This window comes from Coenobita brevimanus, chromosome 45 (assembly GCF_032717465.1).
Source record: "Coenobita brevimanus isolate Jiangsu-jjx chromosome 45, ASM3271746v2, whole genome shotgun sequence".
Taxonomy (NCBI): domain Eukaryota; kingdom Metazoa; phylum Arthropoda; class Malacostraca; order Decapoda; family Coenobitidae; genus Coenobita; species Coenobita brevimanus.
The window spans coordinates 36747123-36768713 of NC_136998.1; the positions used below are offsets into that span (position 1 = coordinate 36747123).

Here is a 21591-nt window from a genome sequence, read left to right on the forward strand (position 1 = left end):
CATGGCCAAAAGAAATTATGAGGGAGTTTTAACAGAATACAGGAACAATCAGCCTGATAAATATTCACCATTAGCATTATATCCCAAGTACCCATACCATATAAAGCACTGATCCAGAAAAATAAATAAATAAGAAATGTGCAGTCATATGAAACATAAGACCCATTCAAGCAATATTCAGTAATCATCTGAAGCTTCGTAAAAAAAAAAAAGGGGGAGGAGGGGAGACTAGATAGGATCCAGAAGTAGAAACAGGAAAGCATACAAACAGCAGTTGAGTATGTGTTCTGTAAAATGGTCCACCCATCCTCTCACCATTCAAGCCTTCTGAATTACAGGCTCCACCTCACAGTCGGATGCTGATGGAGTTTTCTTGTAAACTATGCAGTCCTCTCTTGACAAGCTAAAGCATTGCCCTTAAATATAGGATTTTATTGAAATCCACTCACTCGATGTAGTGCTACTCTTGGGTGACTGCCCTTTCCTCTCATCTTTCCTTCTTTTTCCTTTCTTCCTTTCCTCTGTCTTTCCTCATCCTTCTGTCTATGGGTGATTCTACACTGATTGACAAGTGGTCTCCTGTACACCAGGTAACCATTTACTACACTTGTTAGTAATCATGTAACCAAACTATGGCACCTGGTGGTTTAGTGGGTAATTAAGGTGCTCCAGTCGGATTGAGCCGGTGCAGGTTTATATCCAAGGGGTGGTTGGGTTTATTGGTCATGTAATGTCACTCAGGGATGAGTGAGGCTGGTCACTATCATCTTACATGTTAGGATCAACTTGTCTAGCCCCAGGCTTCTACACTCCTTATGGGGCTACACAGAATTAAATGATGATGATGAAGCACTTTGTGACTGGATGCCCTTCATGCAGCATCCAGTGGCCTTTGGATGGAATTAAACACTTGACCCCTCAGTTATCTGTGTGCTGTGACTGAGTACACCAAAACAGCTACACAGAAATGTGCCTCATAATACTGTACCTATGGGCTAGGGACTAGGCTGTCTGCTGGGAGGGGGGGGGGAGGAAGCAACTGTCATATGCATCTCCATATTGTACATACAGTAGTTTCATACATCTAATTCTATCCTGTCCTATCCATTGTGAGAAACAGAAAAATTTTTTCTACTAGCTAGAGAAATTACCTTTTTCAGAACAACTACAGGTACTGTATGTGCTTGTTGGATGGTGTACAGAAAAAAGGTGTTTGTTAGTTTAGGGTATCTTGAAAGTTAGTGATAGATGTGGAATTATTGAGCGGATAAAAAGGAATACAGTGAGATAGTATAGACATGTGCAAAGAAAGTACATTGATATTATGCCAATGAGTCTTACTAGTACTTAAGAGTGAGGGTAAGAGGCAGATTATGTACTAGGGAAAAGTGTGGAGCAGTGTCTATTTATCTATCTGTTGCCAGATGCCTGAATCCCGTACCTTGTGGCCACAAGCAAATCGCCTCCAAGTCGCCCTGTCCCCCGCTATTTCACTGCCCTGCTCCCAGCTCCCCCCCCCCCACTCATATACCTCTCCAATCCATCCCTCCATCTCATCCTCAGCTTTCCCCTCCCTCTCCTCCCCTCCACCTCATTCACGTACACTCTCCTCGTCAGTCTCTCACCCTCCATCCTCTCCACATGGCCAAACCACCTCAGTGTGTTCCTCCTAATGCTTCCTATCACATCCACACCACAACACTCCTTTATATCCTCATTTGTCAGCCTGTCTCTCCATGTGACTCCACAGGCTCCTCTTAAATAACTCATTTCCATTGCTATCACTCTTGACTTGTATCCTTCCAACAATGTCCAAGCCTCACTTCCATCCTCACTTCCCTGTTTCTTATCACTGCTGTCAAGGAACCAGCAACCTTTCTTCCTTGTTACACACCCTCCAAACTTCCATCCTTACTCATCACACTCCCCAAGTACTTAAATATACCCACATTTTCCATTTCCTCACCATCCAACCTCACTGTACATTCAATAACTTCACCTCTCTCAAAGACCATCACTTTACTCTTCCCTACATTCACATTTAGATTCCATTTGTTACACACTCTCCCAAACTCATTTACCAAGCCTTGCAGCTCCCCTTCGTCTTCACTCAACAACTCAGTATCATCTGCAAACAACAGTACAGGGAGTTTCCAAACACTACCCTCTCTCACTAGGGCCACTCTAACAGTAATTGGTGAGAAACGGGGTAATGGATTAAGCATCCTGGAAGTGGTTCTTTCATGGCCATCTGATGTTGGAGGGTTCCCAGGAGGAGGAAGGTGTTGGCAGTGATGATGAGTGAGTACCGGTAACCATGCAAAATACTGTGAGTGGGCCCAAGAAATGTGAAGGATGTAAGTGGTAGATAATTAACCCAGGGGGATGAAGTAAGGACCAGAGGGAAAGAATATTTTGAAAGCCTGATGAGTGGGAATAGAGAGAGCAGAGCTGCTGTAAACATGATTGGTTTTGGGGGTGTGCAGAGAAGAAATGCAGTGCCAGGAAATGTGACACTTGCACAGGTGAAGAGGGCTGCGAAGCAGCTTAAAAATGGGAAAGCAGATGGGGTTGATGAGGTGTATGCAGAGACGATTAAGAGCAGTGAAGAGAGTGGAATGAAGTGTTTGTTGGAGATATGTAAGAAGGCATGGATGAGTGAAACTGTGAGAGCAGAGTGGAAAAAGGCTGTGATTGTACCTCTGTAGAAAAATAAAGGTGAGTGAAATGAGTGCAAGAATTATCATGGCATAAGTTTATTGAGTGTGGTAGGGAAGGCATAGGGAAGAAATATTATAAAGTAAGAGAGAGACCAGAAGTCCTAGTGAGTGATGAATGGGGTGGTTTTAGGACTGGCAGAGGATGTGTGGATCAAGTATTTGCAGTGAGACAGATAGTGGAGAAGGCTCATGAGAAGGACTATAAGGTTTTTATGGCATTCATGGATCTGGAAAAAGCATACGACAAAGACAGAGAAGTATTGTGGAAGGTTTTGCTCATGTACGGTGTACGTGGTAAGGTGCTAGGTGCCATCAAGAGCTTTTATGATGTGATGCATGTGTAAGGGTTAATCTGCATTAAAGAGAATGGTTCACAATCAGTGTGGGCGTGCGACAAGGTTGTGTGATATCACCATGGTTGTTCAATATATGTATGGATGGGGTGATGAGAGAAGTAAAAACATGAGTAATGGAGAGGGGGATGGTGTTGGTAATGAATGGTCTATCTGTCTATCTATTGCCAGACGCCTCAATCCCGTTTGGGGTGGCCACAAACAAATCGCCTCCAAGTCGCCCTGTCCCCCGCCATTTCACTGCCCTGCTCCCAACTCACACACCCCTCTCTCATATACCTCTCCACCCCATCCCTCCATCTCATCCTCGGCCTCCCCCTCCCTCTTCCCCCCTCTACCTCACTCACATACACTCTCTTCGTCAGTCTTTCACCCTCCATCTTCTCCACATGGCCAAACCACCTCAGTGTGTTCCTCATAACGCTTCCTATCACATCCACATCCACACCACAACGCTCCTTTATATCCCCATTCGTCAGCCTGTCTCTCCACGTGACTCCACAGGCTCCTCTTAAATAACTCATTTCCACTGCTCTCACTCTTGACTTGTGTCCTTCCAACAATGAATGGTAATGGATAGAATATCTCAAATTTGTTGTATGCTGATGATGCAATACTACCGGCAAATACCGGACAGGAACTTGGTAAACTAGTGTAGAATTTTGTTAATGTCTGTGAGTGTCGTGCCTTGAGAGTAAACGTAGAAGAGAATAAAGTAATGGTTATCAAGAGAGGTGACTCCCAGTGCAATGTTACAGTGAATGGAGAGAGACTAGAATTGGTGAGAGAGTTAAAAAACCTGGGTACACTGATGGAAAAGAAAAGAAAATGTACAAAAGAAGTGGAAAGTAGAGTGACACAAGGAAGAAAAGGAGCTGGTGCAATGAAGGCCTTGATAAGAAACAGAGGCTTGAGTGTTGCAGCTGCACCAGGCTTACATGAAAGAGTATTAGTGCCAACTTTAACATATGGATGTGAGACTATGGTGTGGCAAGAAAATGAAAAATCAAGAGTGAGAGCAGTGAAGATGGGACTGCTGAGGAATGTATGTGGAGTACAGAGAGTGGATAGTATACGAAATTATGTGATTCGTGAAAGATATGGAATGAAGAAGTCTGTGGACACCAGAATCGAAGAGAGTGTACTGAGATGGTATGGTCATGTGGAGAGAATGGATAACAATAGAGTGGTGAAAAAGGTATATCTGAGCGAATTTCAAGGAGGGAGGAGGCGAGGTAGGCCAAGGAGAAGGTGGAAGGATATAATGGATGAGTGTGTGAGGAAGAGAGGTAAGAGTCTGTGAGGCTAGGGGACTGACAAGAGATCAAGCTGGCTGGATGAATATTGTGAGGAGAAGTGCATGATCAGAGATTTGGCAACCCTTTTTTTAATGTGACAGCATCTGGACTGACTCTATCAGATACATTTATGTGCAGGTACAGAACTTGGTGAATGTTTTTGGCATATAAGATAAATCCAGGATTTCGAGGGCATGATTGATGAGTGAATGGAAATGTGGCCCACTGAGTGGGCAAATTTTGGCTGTCTGGACATTGCTACTCCTCACCCTGCCCTAGGGTTGGAAAAGAGGTCCGGATGATGATGGTGAAAAAAATACTGGCACTTTCCTTACAGTATGAGGTCTGTTTAGGAAATATCTGACCTTAGGCTCTAAAAAAGTAAATAGCTAACGTCTTGAGCAGAGACCCTAATCCCTCTCAAAGTTTGCTCCATCTGACTTGACACACACAGCCCAGTGTTCTTTCCACTGCCTGAAACATTTTTCAAAGTCGCTCTTCAGATGCTTCATTTCATTCATCATGATCTCTCGGATGAGCTTTGCTGAAGGCATGTTGGAGTGTGCATATTGCGATCCAGACTTTCTGATGACTGTTATTACTGGAGATGAGATTTTGTTTCCAGGATAACCCAGAAACCAAAGTACAGCCATCCCAGTGGAAGCATTCAGGGTTTCCTCAGCCAAAAAAAGTACGACAGGTCTGCAGCAACGCTAAATACACTCACATGTTGACTTTTTTTTCTTTCTTTGTTTTTACTACCATGGTGTGCACCACGAATTTGCAGCGGAAGGTCAGACTGTCAACAAACATTACTACCTCCACATAAGCCGTCATTTTCATGATGCATTTCGGTGGAAGAGACCAGACCTTTGGAAAGTGGCATGATGGAAGCTGTACCAAGACAATGTCTCTGTCCATAATTCTCAACTGATTCAGGAATTTTTGGCCAAGCACAACATCCTGTAGGTCTGGCAGACTCCCTACTCATCAGACATGGCTCTGTGTGACTTTTTTTATTTCCTAGGCTCAAAACTCCGCAGAAGGGTTCCCTATTTGAGACGAGAGATCATGATGAATGTGATGAAGCACCTGCAAGAGATACTGAAAACCAGCTTTGAAAAATGTTTCAGGCAGTAGAAAGAATGCCAAGATACGTACGTCAAGTCAGAAGAAGCCTACTTTGAGGGGGATTAGTGTTCTAACTAAAGAGGTTAGCAATTTATTTTTTGACAACCTAAGGTCAGATACTTTATGATCTGACCTCATACACATAGATATGTTGCTGAAATATTCATGTAGGTTTTGCCATATGTCTTTCATACTTAAATATAGGATCAATTAACAATCTAAATGAACCACAAATTTTGACTGATCTATGTACATGATGTAAAACTGGCTGTATGTTAGTATTAAGCCAGCCCAATTCAAACAGCAGCAATAGGCTACAATGCAAAAATGTGATAGCTGTGTATACAGTGATCAACTGCAAAACATATGGCAGCCAGTTAAAGCTGGTGACATGATTCAGAATAATTTTAAAACAGTATAAACTTCCAATAAGGCATATTTAGTCAGGCAAGTACAATATGTCAGTAACTCTCAGATCCAAACATCCAATTTCTTAAAACCTCCTCTTGCCAGAATACAGTAGTATATATTATCATACAATATGATGTTATTTACTGTATTTTCTTTCCTCAATTAATCAATGTTTCTTTGAAAACTTTTTTTTTTTTTTTTTTTAACCAATATAACAGATAATACTCTACTAGTACAAGGTACTTCACTGTCTTTACTGAGTATGTACAGTACTATACTGCACTGTATACAGTACGTCAGTGAGGATAATAAATAACCGAGCCTTGGGGTGGTGATACATGAACAAGAGTGGTGTGGGATGAAGGTAAGGCCATCTGACTGCATGGCCACCCCATCTTAGGTCAAACCCTTTTATTAATCAAGTCTTCAGATGGGATGGCCAATGCATAATCACATTTACTCCCTAGATGAATGCGGAGAACTGCAGGTTAAGCTTTCAGATTATAATTAGCTGCCAACTGGGAGTCTTTAAACAGCAAACAGCCAACAGAAAATCCCTTCTCCCAAACTGATATACAGAATAATTAAGATAAAGCTTTTTATTACAATTTGCTATCAACTGAGTCGCACCATAGGACAGGACGGCCAGTAAAAAATCACATTTTCTATCTATCTATCTATTGCCAGACGCCTCAATCCCATAAGGGGTGGCCACAAACAAATCGCCTCCATGTCACCCTGCACCCCGCCATTTCACCGTCCTGCTCACAGCTCACACTCCCCTCTCTCATACACCCCTCCACTCCACCCCCCCATCCCATCCCCGGCCCCCCCCTCCCTCTGCCCCCTCCACCTCACTCACACACACTCCACTCGTCAGTCTTCTACTCTCCATCCTCTCCACATAGCCAAACCACATCAATGTGTTTCTCCTAACGTTTCCTATCACATCCACATCCACACACAACGCTCCTTCACTTCCATATTTGTCAGTCTGTCTCTCCATGTGACTCCACATGCTCCTCTCATATAACCCATTTCCACCGCTCTCACTCCTGACTTGTGTCCCTCCAACAAGGTCCAAGCTTCACCTCCATAAGTTAGAGTTGGTATCACAATACTGACATGCAGTAACTTTTTCACACTTCCAAACTTCTTACCACTGCTTTCAAGGAACCAGAAACCTTTCTTCCTTTCAAGCACTTCACCCTCTAAACTTCCAGGCTTACTCATCACTCTACCCAAGTACTTAAATGCACTCACATTATCCATTTCCTCCTCATCCAACCTCACTGTACATTCACTAACTTCACTTTTCTCGAAGACCATAACTCTGCTCTTCCTTATATTCACCTTTAGATTCCGTTTCATACACACTCTCCCAAACTCATCCACCATTAATGCAGAAACTAATGTAATCCTCAAGGAGTCATAAGACCACCATATTTTGCAATTTTCTCTTTTCTTGATCTTCATGGATTTCTCTGAATATTTTCTGATTGCATTGTCAAGTTTTGATATTTTTATTGCATTTAAAGGTAGTAACAAACATTTAAAAATAGGTTTGTTCACAATTCCAAACGGTGCCAGACAGATGGGTGCCATCTCGGAATGCCATTTTTTTAACAGAATCACCCTTGGTAAGGTCAGGATATGGAGAATGTGAGTGCATTCAAGTATTTGGGTAGTGTGATGAGTAAGGATGAAGTTTGGTGGATGAAGTACTTGAAAGGGTACAGCAGGGAAGGAAGGTTGTTGGTTCACTGAAAGCGGTGATGAGAAGTAGGGAGGTGAGTATGGAAGTCAAGAAGTCACTGCACAGTAGTATAATGATCCCTACCCTGACGTATGGAAGTGAGGCATGGACCTTGCTAGAGGGGAACAAGTCGAGTGAGAGCAGTGGAAATAAGTTACCTGAGATGAGCATGTGGAGTGACATGGAGGGACAGGTTGACAAATGAAGTGAAAGAACGTTGTGGGGTGGATGTGGATGTGATTGAGAGAATTAGGAGAAATACACTAAGGTGGTTTGGACATGCAGAGAGAATGGAGAATGAAAGACTGACTAAGAGGGTGTATGTAGGTGAAGTGGAGGGAAGGGGAAACTGAGGATGAGGTGGAGGGATGGAGATGAGAGTGCATGAGAGAGGACAGTCAAATGGTGGGTGACAGAGCGACTTGTAGGCATTTTGTCTGTGGCCACCTTTTGCGGGATTATGGCGTCGGGTTATAGATAAATAGACGTATTGACCCAAACCAAACCTATACATTCATAACTTAATCTAATTGTATTTATCCTAACCTGACCAATTTTATACTAACGTAGTCAGACATCCCAAGCTAACCGAAGTGAACCGAACATATCCCTTTTGAAATATTTTCCATATTTATTGATGAAGCCTCTGCATACTACATTTCTCTACACATTTATAAGGTCACTGAATCAGCTCATTCTTTTTAATGGGTAGTCTTATGTCTCCTTAAGGATTAAGGAAACTAATTAATTTTTCACTGGGATCCTAATCTTTCAATGCCATCCCAGGACCCAGCAATACATTTTGTACTCTTCTTGCGTATCTTCAAGGCTTTCCCATTTATCAGAGGTCAATACAGATTAGGTACAAAGCTGCCTATGAGTAAAGGAAATGCACAGAATACATTTTAAGCTGATATGAAAAAATGCTCTAGAAATGCCATTGTATATAATATATAAAACATATAGCCCGTTAAGCAGCCAACTGATGCATGACTATGTACACGATAAAGATTACTGAAACCGGTTAAAAATGAAATACAGGATATAATTTCTGTGCTGGAACTTCCTTAACATTTACGAGGCAGTGAAGCCATCGACTTGTTTGTTTACTGTAGTCAGCTGATAACCATGAAGCTCAAATGTGAACTTAAAGTACCATGAAGTAATTTTTGTTTGATAAGCATACAAAAGTGAGTTCAATTAAAACGGCGTCAAATATTGTAAAGTTGGTTAACTATGTACGATGGTTGAGTACAATAGGGTCTCTTTTGACCAGAGAGTAGTGAAGGGTATGACGTCGCTCCAGAATCGCCTTCGCCATTTTAAACCAGTTGTATGTAGAAGGCTGTGAGGGGTGGGTCAGCGTTCGACCCTCTGAGTGATTGTAGTGTTTCGTACTATATGGCCTCTTGAAGTTATTTAGGTGTTTTGTCTTTGCATCTTGACCACAGTTAACTGATAATAATGGCCGGACAGTCCATCAATGACAGACTTACGGCTGCTCGCTACAGCTTAGCCGGACAAGGCCTTGCCAAGTCTGTCTGTAAAGCAACCACAGAGGAAGTCATCGGTCCCAAGAAGAAACACTTAGACTGTGAGTACCGCGGCGTATTGCATTGTAGTCCCACTTGGTACTTCCTCAGTCCTTGAGCAATGAGAGTTGAGTAGGAAGTTAGCCGTTGTAGTTGTCTGGGCAGCCTAAATCAATGACATGATGGCTGCCTGCTATGTTTACACTCGTTGTTGCTGTTCACTAATCTCATCCCAGCGTTACCATAGTGATATTATGAAACCAAGAGGGCGGGGCCAGAGCTGGCCTAATTTACACACTGTAAACTTGAAAATAATTACTGGAGAAAGCATAGTTTCCGCAACAATAAACATTGCAGTAGAGTTGCTTATTTTGTGTAAATATAACTTTTTGTTATTCCCTGTCTGCCAAGTGAATGTACGAGATATTTTTTGATTGTCGTCAAGGGCCTCCTCTGGACAGAGTTGTTGTCATGATTAAATAATAATAGTAGCCTAGTGGTAATCCCGGCATTTCGTATGTCATACTCAGCTGTGGTATCGCAGGGTGGCATTGATCGCTAGTATTACCTTACTTTACTCTTTATATCATCATTTGAACTAAGTTTCAACTCTCACAGCGACATTATATGAGTATTAGCCAAAGAAACAGCGATGTAAACAAGCGTGTGTTGATGTGGGATGTTTAAATGCCAGTGATGTTTAAATGCCAGTTAGGGTTGTGTTGTGTATTGAAGTATATGGCAACTGTGCGACGTCGATAGAGCGAGTGGATTTTTTTTTTTTTTTTTTTTCGACGTAACAAAGCTGCTGTAATAACTAGAACTCATTAGTAGAGCATAACTAGTTCATGTATAATCAATATACATGAACTTTGATGCAGTGATGCTGTTTTGTTAGTTAATTTGTGAGAGGGTAATGTCGTGCTGGGTCTGGGCTAAGTTAGTGATGTGTGATTGTGAATGGTTATTTTTATTTAGCTATGAATGTATGTGTTTATTGTGGGTGTTGGTGTTGGTAGAGGAGCCTTCATAGGGCATTCGAACTATATCCTAATATGTTTATGCCTAGGTGTAGAAATATCAGTAGCTAGATTACTATTATCGTTTTAATCATTGTACCTGGATGGTTTAATTTGGTGTATTTTCTTAGATTTCGAGTGGCATAATTATACCAGCTAATTGATATAGCCTTATGCATTTCCTGTTTCTATGGAATGCTGTAGCCTATACCTACCCATGTTTTCTCCTAGCCCCCTCTCTTTTTTTTTTTTTTTTTTTTTTTTTTAGCATAACACCTCATTCTAACCAGTTAATTTTTGTAAATGGCACATTAATAATCCCTGTATGTACCCGTATTTTATGCACTATTGGTGTTACAAAGGCATAAATGAAATATAAAAGAATAATAAGGTGAAACGGTTCAAGTATTTCCCAGAGGAAAAGAGAATTGGGTAATAGAAAGGCTTCTTAAACTGACGAAAGTACGGGTCCAAATTCCCATTGCGTACCATCCTACCATGTTTTTGTTGCTTTGAACCCTTGGCAAGGTAAGTGACAAAGACAACTACCGGTATGTGGTGCCGATATGACGTCACAGGCACGTGGGTAAACCTTATCTAAAGTTCCTCGGCTGATTCACACCTGCACCTGCCCAACGTAGGCTTACTGGACATAGGCTGCCCACCAGCTCTCGTAGTGTCGTGGAATGTACACCTCTTTTGTCCTGTACCTACCCATTTTTTTCTCCATGGACTCTGAATATTTACCTGATGAATCCATTAACTACTTTTCACCATAAATTGACCCAGATTTTCATCCCATTGTTGTTTATTAATCGTAGTTCAGAGGCGCAATAAGAGAGAGCACGATGTTGTATGTACCGTACTGTACGTTCTCGCGCCCTGTTGTGGGAATATCCCTAGCTCTGTTGTGGTTACTGTCGCCCCTCTTGCTGTCCACCTCATAGATTTCGAACATGGACCTGATGAATCTGAAGTAGTGATGTGAATGACAGTGGTCTGTGGTCAGGTTCATCAGTTTTAGTTGCAGCGGATTTATGAGGCTGATTGTTAAAGGAGAGAAAAACAGGAGAGACTCGAGGATTTTATTTGTTGCTGACTGTACCCAGGCCTATAGCTGTCGTATAGCCTAGTCTAACTTAGGGTTACAGGACCACCATAACCTAGTCGCCCATTTTACTTAACTTTTGACATCCATTTTCTCTATTTTATTATGCTGATTGACCCTTCGAATGTGTTAACCAGGTTTGCAATTTCCAGTTTTACCTTTACCTGCCCTATCTAACCCTGAGATAGCTAATCAGTTATCAGTAGCCTACTGTGTACTTTCATATCCCATTGCCAACTCCCCATAAATCTAATTAGGCCACCCAGTCATCATCTAATCCTTTGTTGCCCCACGAGGGGTGTAGGAGCCCGGGGCTAGGCAAGTTGGTCCCGGCATTCAAGATGAGAGTGACCAGCCTCACCCATCCTTGAGTGGCATTACTTGAGCAAAAATCCAACCATTCCTTGGATAGAAACCTTCACAGGCTTAATCCAGTTGGAGCGCCTTAATTGCCCACTAAACCACCAGGCGCCATAAAATGGCTATATGGTTACCACCCAGCGTAGTAAATGGTTTCCTGGTGTACAGGAAACCATTTGGCTTGTCACTCAGTGTAGAGTCACCCATAGGCAGAATGAAGAGAGAAGAATGAAGGAAATAATGACAGAAGAAGAAGGAAGACAGAAAGGAAAGGGCAGTCATCCAAGAGCAGCACTACCGTACATAGAGTGGATGGCAAGCGTCCCCACATACCACCTATTGAATTACTATAGATCCACAGACCAGGTTGACTTGTTGGAATAAGCATAGCTACCCTTAAAGTATTATCGTATCACATTTTTGGCTTCTGTGATTAGGTGTATCGTAGCCTACTTTAGTATCTGTGACTTTTCATCAGTTGTAGCTAAGGCAGGTTCGATGACATAATTAATAATCACTCAGTCAGCAGTGTTTTACTAGTTTAAAGGACCTATATTACAGTTATACCCGGTACGTGGTGCCAGGTATTTTGGTTTTACTGCTTCGGGGTACCGGTATTTCACAGTGGTTTAGGGTATATTCGCTGTTATATGTCATGCTCGGTATATGCGGTCTCGTATAATCCCTCTGATGTGCAACACCAAGCTTTGGCTGACCCCACAGTGTCGTGACCAAGCAGTATTCGCGTCAGCTTAGGCTTGAGTACACATTTTCCTTTTACTATACTTTCTTCACCTTAACATGGACCAGATTTTCGTCCCTTTGGTGCTATTTCCCGTAGATCAGTGGCACAGTAAGACAGCACTACGGCTCTACATATTTTTCCTAGCACTTTTTCTTTACTAGCATGATGGTATACTGTAAATCGGCTAGTATAAATCAGCATCTAAGATGGAGAGATGGCAGTCTTAGATCAAGTTAGAGTAAAAAGACTATAGCAAGTTTATGAGAACTCAATAATCTCTTAGGCTATGTGCTCTTGATACAGCATAAGAAACGTGCAGGAGAATATTAGGGCGTATGATGGAAAATTAATCTCTAAGTACCGGTAAGAGCTTTAAAGTTCACAAGAATGCAGTCATATGTGTTCCAGTTCTCGCGCATGTGTGTTTTTCCTACATCTTACTGGACTGGTTTTAAATGCCCTCATTTCTGCTTCTTTGAATTACCAGTATTTTGTTCTGTATATAAGCTACCATGGTATTTGTTCTCTCTCTCTCTCTCTCTCTCTCTCTCTCTCTCTCTCTCTCTCTCTCTCTCTCGCGTTTGATTTGTACGGTTTGTCGACTGAACGTACCGGTACTTTGTAATATTTTGACTCCTTGTATTCTCTGTTCGTGCATTCAAGTTACTTTATGCTTTGATACCTACCTGAACTTCGTAGCCTTTCTTGCCCATACCACTCCTTTCTTATAGCCTCTTTCCCTTCCCCATCCCCCCCCCCCACTCACAAACACCCATACTCTCTCTCAGCGTACCAACACCCTCTCTATATAAATATAGTCTGGTCAGCACTTTCAGCCCCTTAGTTTTTACTTCTTTCCGTCTTCCACTTTATTCCATCACTTTCCCCGTTCTTCCCCTATCGTCCCTTCTCCCTTCCTCCAGCTTCCTCACGCTCTCATAATTACCCCTCCCATTCCCCCATTTAGTCCTCTCTCTCCCACATTTCTGTTCCTTCCCTCTTACACTCGTGTGTCCCATTTCTCCCTCATGCATACACCACTCCCTTCCAGTCCACTAGCTCCCTCCTGGTATCTTACTCAAACTTTTTCTCGCTACCCAGTTCCCTGCATGGAGCCTGCTCATTTCCGCTTGCTTCTAAGTTCTCTCACTTCTACCCTTCCAATATCTCCCTCCCCACTGTTTCCCTTGCCCTTTTTCGCCCCCCATTCTCCTCTCCCTGTTTCTCCCCACTCCTTCCATCTTTTTCTCTCCCCATTTTTGCTTCCCCACTCACCCATTTCCCCCCCCTCCACTCCTTCCTTCCGCATTTATTCGTCCCCATTTTTCTCCTATTTCCTTTTTCGCCCTCGCCCGCTTTCCGCTTTCCCCACTCCATGACCTTCACCCTCTCCCTGTATCTAATGTGAACCCTCTCCTGTCGACCTCCCTTCTCGCCCCTTCCCCTCCCATCCTTTCCTTTATGTACATTCCTTTCCTTTCACTTTACTATTTTCCTGGCCATCTTTACTATTTTCCTGGCCATTGTTCCCTTCCATTTAGGCTGTTATTGAATGTCTTTCCTTTATTCCTCTTCTCTCATCTCTCCTGCCTATCATTTTTCTTTATCCATTCTCCCTTTTTATTGCAGTCGTTTTTATTAAGCTCTTGTGTCCTTTATGCTGTTATTCTTCCATTTTATTTGGTATTTCAACTGTTTCCAGTTTCCTTTTTTTTTTTTTTTTTCATTCCGCCCATCCCTCTTATCGATGACCTTATTCCACTCTCCATTTCGTTTAACTAATGGAATTTTTTTTTTTTTTTTGCATCTCTCTCTCTCTCTCTCTCTCTCTCTCTCTCTCTCTCTCTCTCTCTCTCTCTCTCTCTCTCTTTCTCTCTCTTTCTCTCTCTCTCTCCCCCTCAGTATTCAGCCTATCCATACTTTCCCTTTAGGCATAGCTCTGTGTGCGGGTATTTCCTGTTCATTTTTCCCTCTTTTTTTTTTTTTTTTTTTTTTTTTTTTTTTTTCAACCTCCCTTTTTCCAGTCTCTCCCCTGAATTCGGCAGTATCCGTCCTTCCATAAATTTCTGCAGTTTCCTTCGTGTGACTGCCTCTCCTTCCGTTCATCAGTTCGATTTCCTTATATACCGGTATATTTTTTCAGTCCATACGTTACTGCAATGTCTTATCGAATTTCAGACCGGAATGCTCATAGGCTGTCTTGTCTTTTTAAGTTCATTTCTGGCTATCGTTTTATTGCCCTATTTCATTCATTCCTTTTCTCTCTTCTTTTGCACCAGTTGCAGCCTTCTGTGTCCTTCCTTACATGCCTTATGTCTCTTATTTTTCCCAGTTTTCCTTCCGTTTCTCCCTTCTAGTTGAATTATTTCATTTCATTCCTCACAGTATGACCTTTTGTCCCTTTTCACGTATGTTTCCCTTTGCTTTTCTTACCATTTAAAGTTACCTAGTCCATCGATTTTTCTCATCATTGTTCCTTCCTTTTCTTTCCTACCGCTTCATTCCAGCTGAGCGTCACCATTTCATTCATCTCTACATCTGGACTCCTTCGCCATAGGCTACCGACCTTTCACTATGTTTTTGTACCCATGTAGTGTAGCCTACCCATTGCCCCATCCCATTCCCTTCTGGATAGGCCTACACCACATGACATTCTAGTTCATCCCATCCCCATTTATTCCCTTGTAATCCCCACTACTCCCCATTTCCTTTCCACAACCCCCCCATTCCACTGCCACTACCATAACCTTTCCACTCTCACTGCTTCCCATTCCAATCCACTAAGCATTCCTTTTCATTACTCCCCATACCTCTCCACCATTCTCATTCCTCTCCATTACCCTCCATTCCACTCCTCCATATCAAGGGCAAGAGTAGGACAGCACATCGTATCTGCCTTAATGATCATCCAGTCAATAGTTGTACCGGTATATGCTTTCTTTCCCTACCACCTCACCTTCCACCCCTTCAGTAACCTCTCTCGAGTTTCCTCTTCCTCACTACACCCACAAGCCTTCTTACGTTTTCCGATCCATTTTTCCCAGTCCTTCACATTTTTCCTTTGCACCTTTCCTGCAGCACCCTCTCCCTCATCCCTTCATCCACGCCGTAACCTCCCTTCCCTGCACACCTGCCACACTGACCCCCCTCGACCTCAGTCTCTTACTTCTGTACTTCCTCACCTTTCTTCCTTCCATCTTCTCCCCTTACCATCCTCTTCCCCCTCTTTCTTTCCTCTCCACCCCAAACCATTCCTTCTTTTCTCATCCCTCACCCCCTTTCCTCCATCCTCTCAATCCTCAGTCTCCCTCTCTTTCTTTCCTTTCTACCCTATATCATTGCTTCTTTTCTCCAGCTTCCTCCTTCCCTGCTGTGTCCCACCTCCCCAATCCCTTTGTCTTTCCCTCCATCCCAGTCTCGTGCTTTATCCTTCCTTCATTCCCCCCCTCCCTCCACCTCTTTCTTCCCGCATTCCCTCTCCACATCTCCCCAATCCCCCCATCCCAGTCCATCCCGTCGCTCCTTTCCCCCAGGATTCCTCCCTCTCTTCCCTCCCCGCCTCTCTCCTCCCTCTCTCACCTCTTCCCTTTCTTATTCCCCCTCCTAGCTCCTCCCCTCCACCCCCGCGTGGTCAGTAAACAGTGAGACTGCAGAATGTGTAACACAAATATCGTGAGTTTGAAAGGACGATCTGGACACAGGGACAGACGACACCAGTTGGGAGGGAGCAGGACTGAGATTCACAAAAACATTTACGATAAATTTCATGTCGTACGGCAACTGTGATTTGTATTACCAGGAAGAACAGGGAAAGAAAAGCTCGAAAATTTCTCTTTCCTCTTGTTCGTCTTACTAAAATATGTCATCGTTACGAGAGACATTCAAACTGCATAAGGTGAGTGTAAACAAAAAAAAAAAAAAAAAAAAAAAAGTATCGAAAGAGTTTAAAACTAGGTTTAAAAAAAATGTAAATGCTTGACCTTCCCGATATAGCCTGACCTCATGTTTTGACCTTTAGATAACGAGAGGTCACTCCGATACTGGACGAAATAGCAAAAGTAGCTGTAACAGTATTGTTGTGAAAACTTGGTCAATATAATAGCCGTCGTACTGTCATTGTATTGTAATTTATAGCTAAGGCTATATATATATATATATATATATATATATATATATATATATATATATATATATACCGGTAATTGTGTATGTGTGTATGTGTGTATACAGTATATATATATATATATATATATATATATATATATATATATATATATATATATATATATATAATATATTTATATATATATTGCATCATTGCAATTTGTATTTAGTTCAGTAGGAGGAGACTTTCCTAATTTGAGAATACAAAACCAGTCTCATTTATTTTGAAGGGGTTTTATGTTTACACAGATATATGGCCAGCATGGGTAGGCGATAGGAAATGTACCATCGAGAATACATTATCCATAAATCGTCTCCTTAACGAAGTATGCCGTTTGACTAATACCTGGTAGTTACCCGGCCCCGGCCCGAGTGTCCGAAACTGTGGCATGTGAGCTGACGCCTGAAAGTTTGCTCTGTCCTGGGGGGAGTGTGCTAAGGAGGGGCGGGAATTCCAGGGAGTCTCGTTGCATCGGTTATTGTTGAAGTCAAGCGGAAGGTATTGGGTTCCGCCCCCCTGGACCACGCTGAGAAGGGGAGGGGACACCACCACCCTCCCTCATTATCTGTACTGCATCCCATTCTGCCATTTTGCTGCCGCCGTGATGTTTTAGTTAGCTGTCGATATTCCAACAGGTTCTTAGTCACTCTGTTATTCAGTTTCTTAGCTGATTTTTTTTTTTCCTTCCTTTTCCATCTAAGTTCATCAAGAATTGTTTTTTAAGTTCTGTTGGTGCCTTTAAAAATGAGCCATCCCCCCCCCCCCATTTTCAGTACCAGTTGTGTTGTACTTATTTTGGACATAAGGACTGTCGTAGTGAAGGAGACTGAATGAATACCGTAAAAATGTGTTGTCGTTTTATGGGTTTGTAGATTTGACGGTAGCTGGCTTAGGTTAACGGGAGGCAGCCTCACCTGTACTTCATCTCATTTTGCCAATTTGCTGCTGCCATGGTGTGTGTGTGTGTGTGTGTGTGTGTGTGTGTGTGTGTGTGTGTGTGTGTGTGTGTGTGTGTGTTTAATAAGCTGTCAGTGTTATTCGATTCGTTGGTGTGTTTCGCGAGTTTGTTCATTTTGCGATACTATACTCATTTTACTCGAATTGCCCCAGATCACTGTCCATTTGTAGCTTATTTCACACAGCTCAGTGGCAGAAACAGACAGACTGTAACTGTACATTCTTTCTGCAGCATATTGAAGTGTTAATGTATTGTTACAACTCAGCATCAGAAATGACGAGATGACAGTTTTAAGCCAGGTTAAAATAAAAGGAGTATGGTTAGTTTTACCAAGAACACTGGTATCCTTTCACTCCTTGCCAACACAGACTCACTGTATTCTTCCTTTAAGCACCTCTCACTCCTTCGCCTCCCCTTCCCTCCCCTCCCTTCTTGCCAACCTCACATTCCTTCGCCTTCCCGTTCCTCCCCTCCCTCCTAGCTAACCTCACACTCCTTCTCCTACCCTTCCCTCCCCTCCCATCCTTGTAGCTAATCTCACACTCTTTCGCATCCCTTTCCCTCTCCTGCCTTCCTCCCTCCCTGCTAGCTTACAACACAGCCTCACTTCCTACAAACTCACCACTCTCTCTGCCTCCTTTTTCTACCAGTACAGCTCCTGATACCCTGATAGGCTACGTGGAGAATTGAGAGACGATGAGTTAAGAACAACAGCAGAATGGCTCAAGGTCTGTCCGGCTGGTGGGAGCGAGGGAGGAGGGGGAGTGGTTGGTGTATATGTGGACCTCGTGAGGTGGTGGTTGGTAAGACAGGTGACCGTGAGAACTGGAGAGCGAGGGGGGGGGGTGGCGCGAGGGGGTGACATTGTGTTGGGTTGTTGATGGCTGGTTCTTTCACCCCCAGAGGGCTCTCATAACTGTATGACGGTGGCGGGAATGATATAGCATATATATGAACGACGTCATGGAACCTCATCTTTTTCAAAAATCTTATTGTCACATTATTATTATTATTACTATTATTATTATTATTATTATTATTATTATTATTATTATTATTATGATTATTATTATTATTACTATCGTCGGTATCATTATTATTTACGGTACGTTTCGCTTTTTCCTCTTCCATCTATTCTCATGCCTCTCCGTTCTTCATTCCCTGCAAGTTACTATTTCCCACCTGAGGATACTCCTGCACAAAAATTATTCAGCACTCTTAGAGCACGTATCATTCTGAAACATGGATGAAGTATTGTCATATATGGGGCATCCTGTAAGTATAAATGCAAATATTATTGTTGGTAATTATTAGAACTCAAAATTGCAAAAAGCATCACTTACTGGGTGGTACATGTTTTGAAGCACCACATTTGTAGACTCATGTGTGTCTGCGGAAGTTGCTCATTTTCGCAACCATCGTACCCAGAGGTCCCGAATAATTTTTGTGCGGGTGTACAATCACATATACAAATTTTTCAGTAATTTCGGGTCATCGGTGTCTGCTATTGGACAGAAAATGTACCGGTACGAAAACTGTGGACTTATGAATCACACGTAGCTTCCTTTTAATTGTCTGCTCTGCAATGAACCACATCAGCAAAGAAAATTTCGTCTTAAATGTGGATTTTTTTTTTTTTTCGTAGAGTTTATGGTTACTGTTGTGATGAACGTGGTTAAAAGGGAAAGGTGCTTGTGGAGGCTGCGCTGAGATATCAGTAAAAAAAAAAAAAATCCCTGTATGTATAAATTGTGTTAGGCTATGTGTTCATGATTTATGAGTTGGTTATTATAGATTGACATAGATAGATGGATGGATGGATAGATATAGGCAACCTTGAAAGGATTATTTGTAGATTGTTTTAACGTATAGAAGTGGCAGTGGATATTATTATTAGTTACCCTCTTAACTTACAGTAAGGTATTTTATGATTTATTCTTGCTTTCCTTAGATGGTATTATTCAGCATTTCGAAATGAGGAAGACGGTTAGTTATAACCTTTATTGCCATAATTCTTTCACTTCCATATGGCTGTATGAAGCTTAAGAAAATCTTACTGTATGTTAATAGTAATAATAAAACAAAAATGATTTCCTCGAATATAATGAACCAAAGGCAGTTAGAAGTGTAGTTATCCTGTATTGCGTGTAATTTCTCCTGACCTTATTCAGTTTTACGTACCGTAGTTGCCAAGTCACGGCCACTCGTGATACACATTTAGGAGTCCACACAATGGGGCTTTCTCAGAAACGGTGGACGGAAACCTTGAACCAATCCGAGGTGAGCAGAAAATTTGCCATGTGTGACGGGGTCCTTTAATCAGTCCGCTGCATTCACCCTTGTCCCTCCCTTTCCTCCACCCATGTTTCATCCCTCCATCCCTGTCTCCTCCCTCCATCCTGTCTCCTCCCTCCATCCTGTCTCCTCTCCCTCCATCCTGTCTCCTCTCCCTCCATCCTGTCTCCTCTCCCTCCACTCCTGTCCCCCTCCTTCCACTCCCATCCCCCTCCTTCCACTCCTGTCCTCTCCCTCCACTCCTGTCCTCTCCCTCCTCTCCTGTCCCCTACTTCCACTCCTGTCCCCTACCTTCACTCCTGTCTCATCCCTCCAATCCTGTTTCCTCCCCCCACGCTTATCCCGTCCTCCCGCCTGTCTCGTCCCTCTCCCCTGCCTCCTGCTTCCTTCCCTGTCTTCTTCCATCCTTGTCTCCTCACTCCACTCATGTTTCTAGTCTTCATTTTTGTCTCCTGCTTTTATTCTTGTATCTTCCTTTCTCCCCTGCCTCTTCCCTTCATTCCTCACCCCATTCCTACGAGTAGTTACTCCCATCTTCTCCCTTCTATCCACTGTTGTCACCTCCCTGCACTGCAGCTTCCTCCCCATTCTGTTGCTTTATTTGTTCCGCCACCCCTTCTTCCTCTCCATTACTCCCTCAGTGTATATTGGTGTCTTGTTCCTTTTCCCTTGTTTCGTCCATGTTGGCCATCCCCCACCCTTCCATCCATCTTCTTCTCCTTCCCCTCTTCCTTCTTTTCCCTTCTACCCCTTCTTTCCCCACCCTTCTGTCGCCTTGTCCTTCTCTTTTCTATCCCTCTTCCTTCTCTTGATTATTTTTATCCCTTTGTCCCTCATCTCCATCCCATCTCCTCTTCTGTCTCCTTCCTTAACCCACTTGTATCCTCTCCTTCCTACCCCAGCCCTCTTTATCAGTTCCCTCCCTCCCACTAACATTCTTCTCTCCCGTCTTTTCTCCTTGACCCCTTGTCTATCCAGACATTCATTCCTCACCTTTCTTCCGCCGTTTCCTTTCCCCTACCCTTATTTCTATCCCCTCCCTCCTCCCCAGTTATTTTCTGTTCATCTTTTCTGACCTTTCTGTCCCACCCTTCCCTCCTACTTCCTACCTGCATCTGGTCCCACCCTCCTCCTCCTACCTCTTGTATTCCCTCCTTCCGTTACCTTGTTTTCTTTTTTCTCTCTCTCCAACTCTCGTCAATCCTCTTTCGTTCCACTCTCCGTCCTCCTCCAATATAGTCTTCTCCCCGTTACCTCTTTTCCCCGTTACCTCTTTTCCCCTTTACCCCATCTCCCCCTTCCCCTTTCCCCCTTTTACCTCATTTCCTTCTTCCCCCCTTTTACCCCATTTCCTTCTTCCCCTTTCCCCCTTTTACCCCATCTCCTTCTTTCCCTTTCCCCTCTTCCTCCCTCTGCCCTCGTCTCCCAATCCCTCTTTTCTTCCTCCCTCTATCATCGTTTCCCTCTCCCCTCATTCTCTCTGCCTTTCTCTCCCTTCTTTCCTCCACTATTTCTCCCTTCCTTTCACTCCCATCCATCCACCACTGTTTCTCCCTTCCTTTCACTCCCATCATTTCCCTTCCTTTCTCTCCCTATCTTTCCCCTCATTCTCTCCCTATCTTTCCCCTCATTCTCTCTCTTCCCCTGCCATCTTTCTCCCCTCTCCCTCTTCTCCGAACACTGCACAGCATCTTTCCTCGCGACGCGCATCACCGCCACGTAAGAAAACGATGCTGTAAA

General features: G+C 43.0%; 1 protein-coding gene across 1 annotated transcript in view; it reads left to right on the forward strand.

The window, feature by feature from the left end:
* Window positions 1-9015: 9015 nt before the first annotated feature.
* lap (phosphatidylinositol-binding clathrin assembly protein lap) overlaps window positions 9016-21591 on the forward strand; it is a 188034-nt gene continuing 175458 nt past the window's right edge. The window contains exon 1 of the mRNA XM_080271288.1: window positions 9016-9263. Within this exon, the coding sequence (XP_080127414.1) occupies window positions 9134-9263 (130 nt within the window). The 5' untranslated portion in view covers window positions 9016-9133. The remainder of the gene's footprint in view (window positions 9264-21591) is intronic.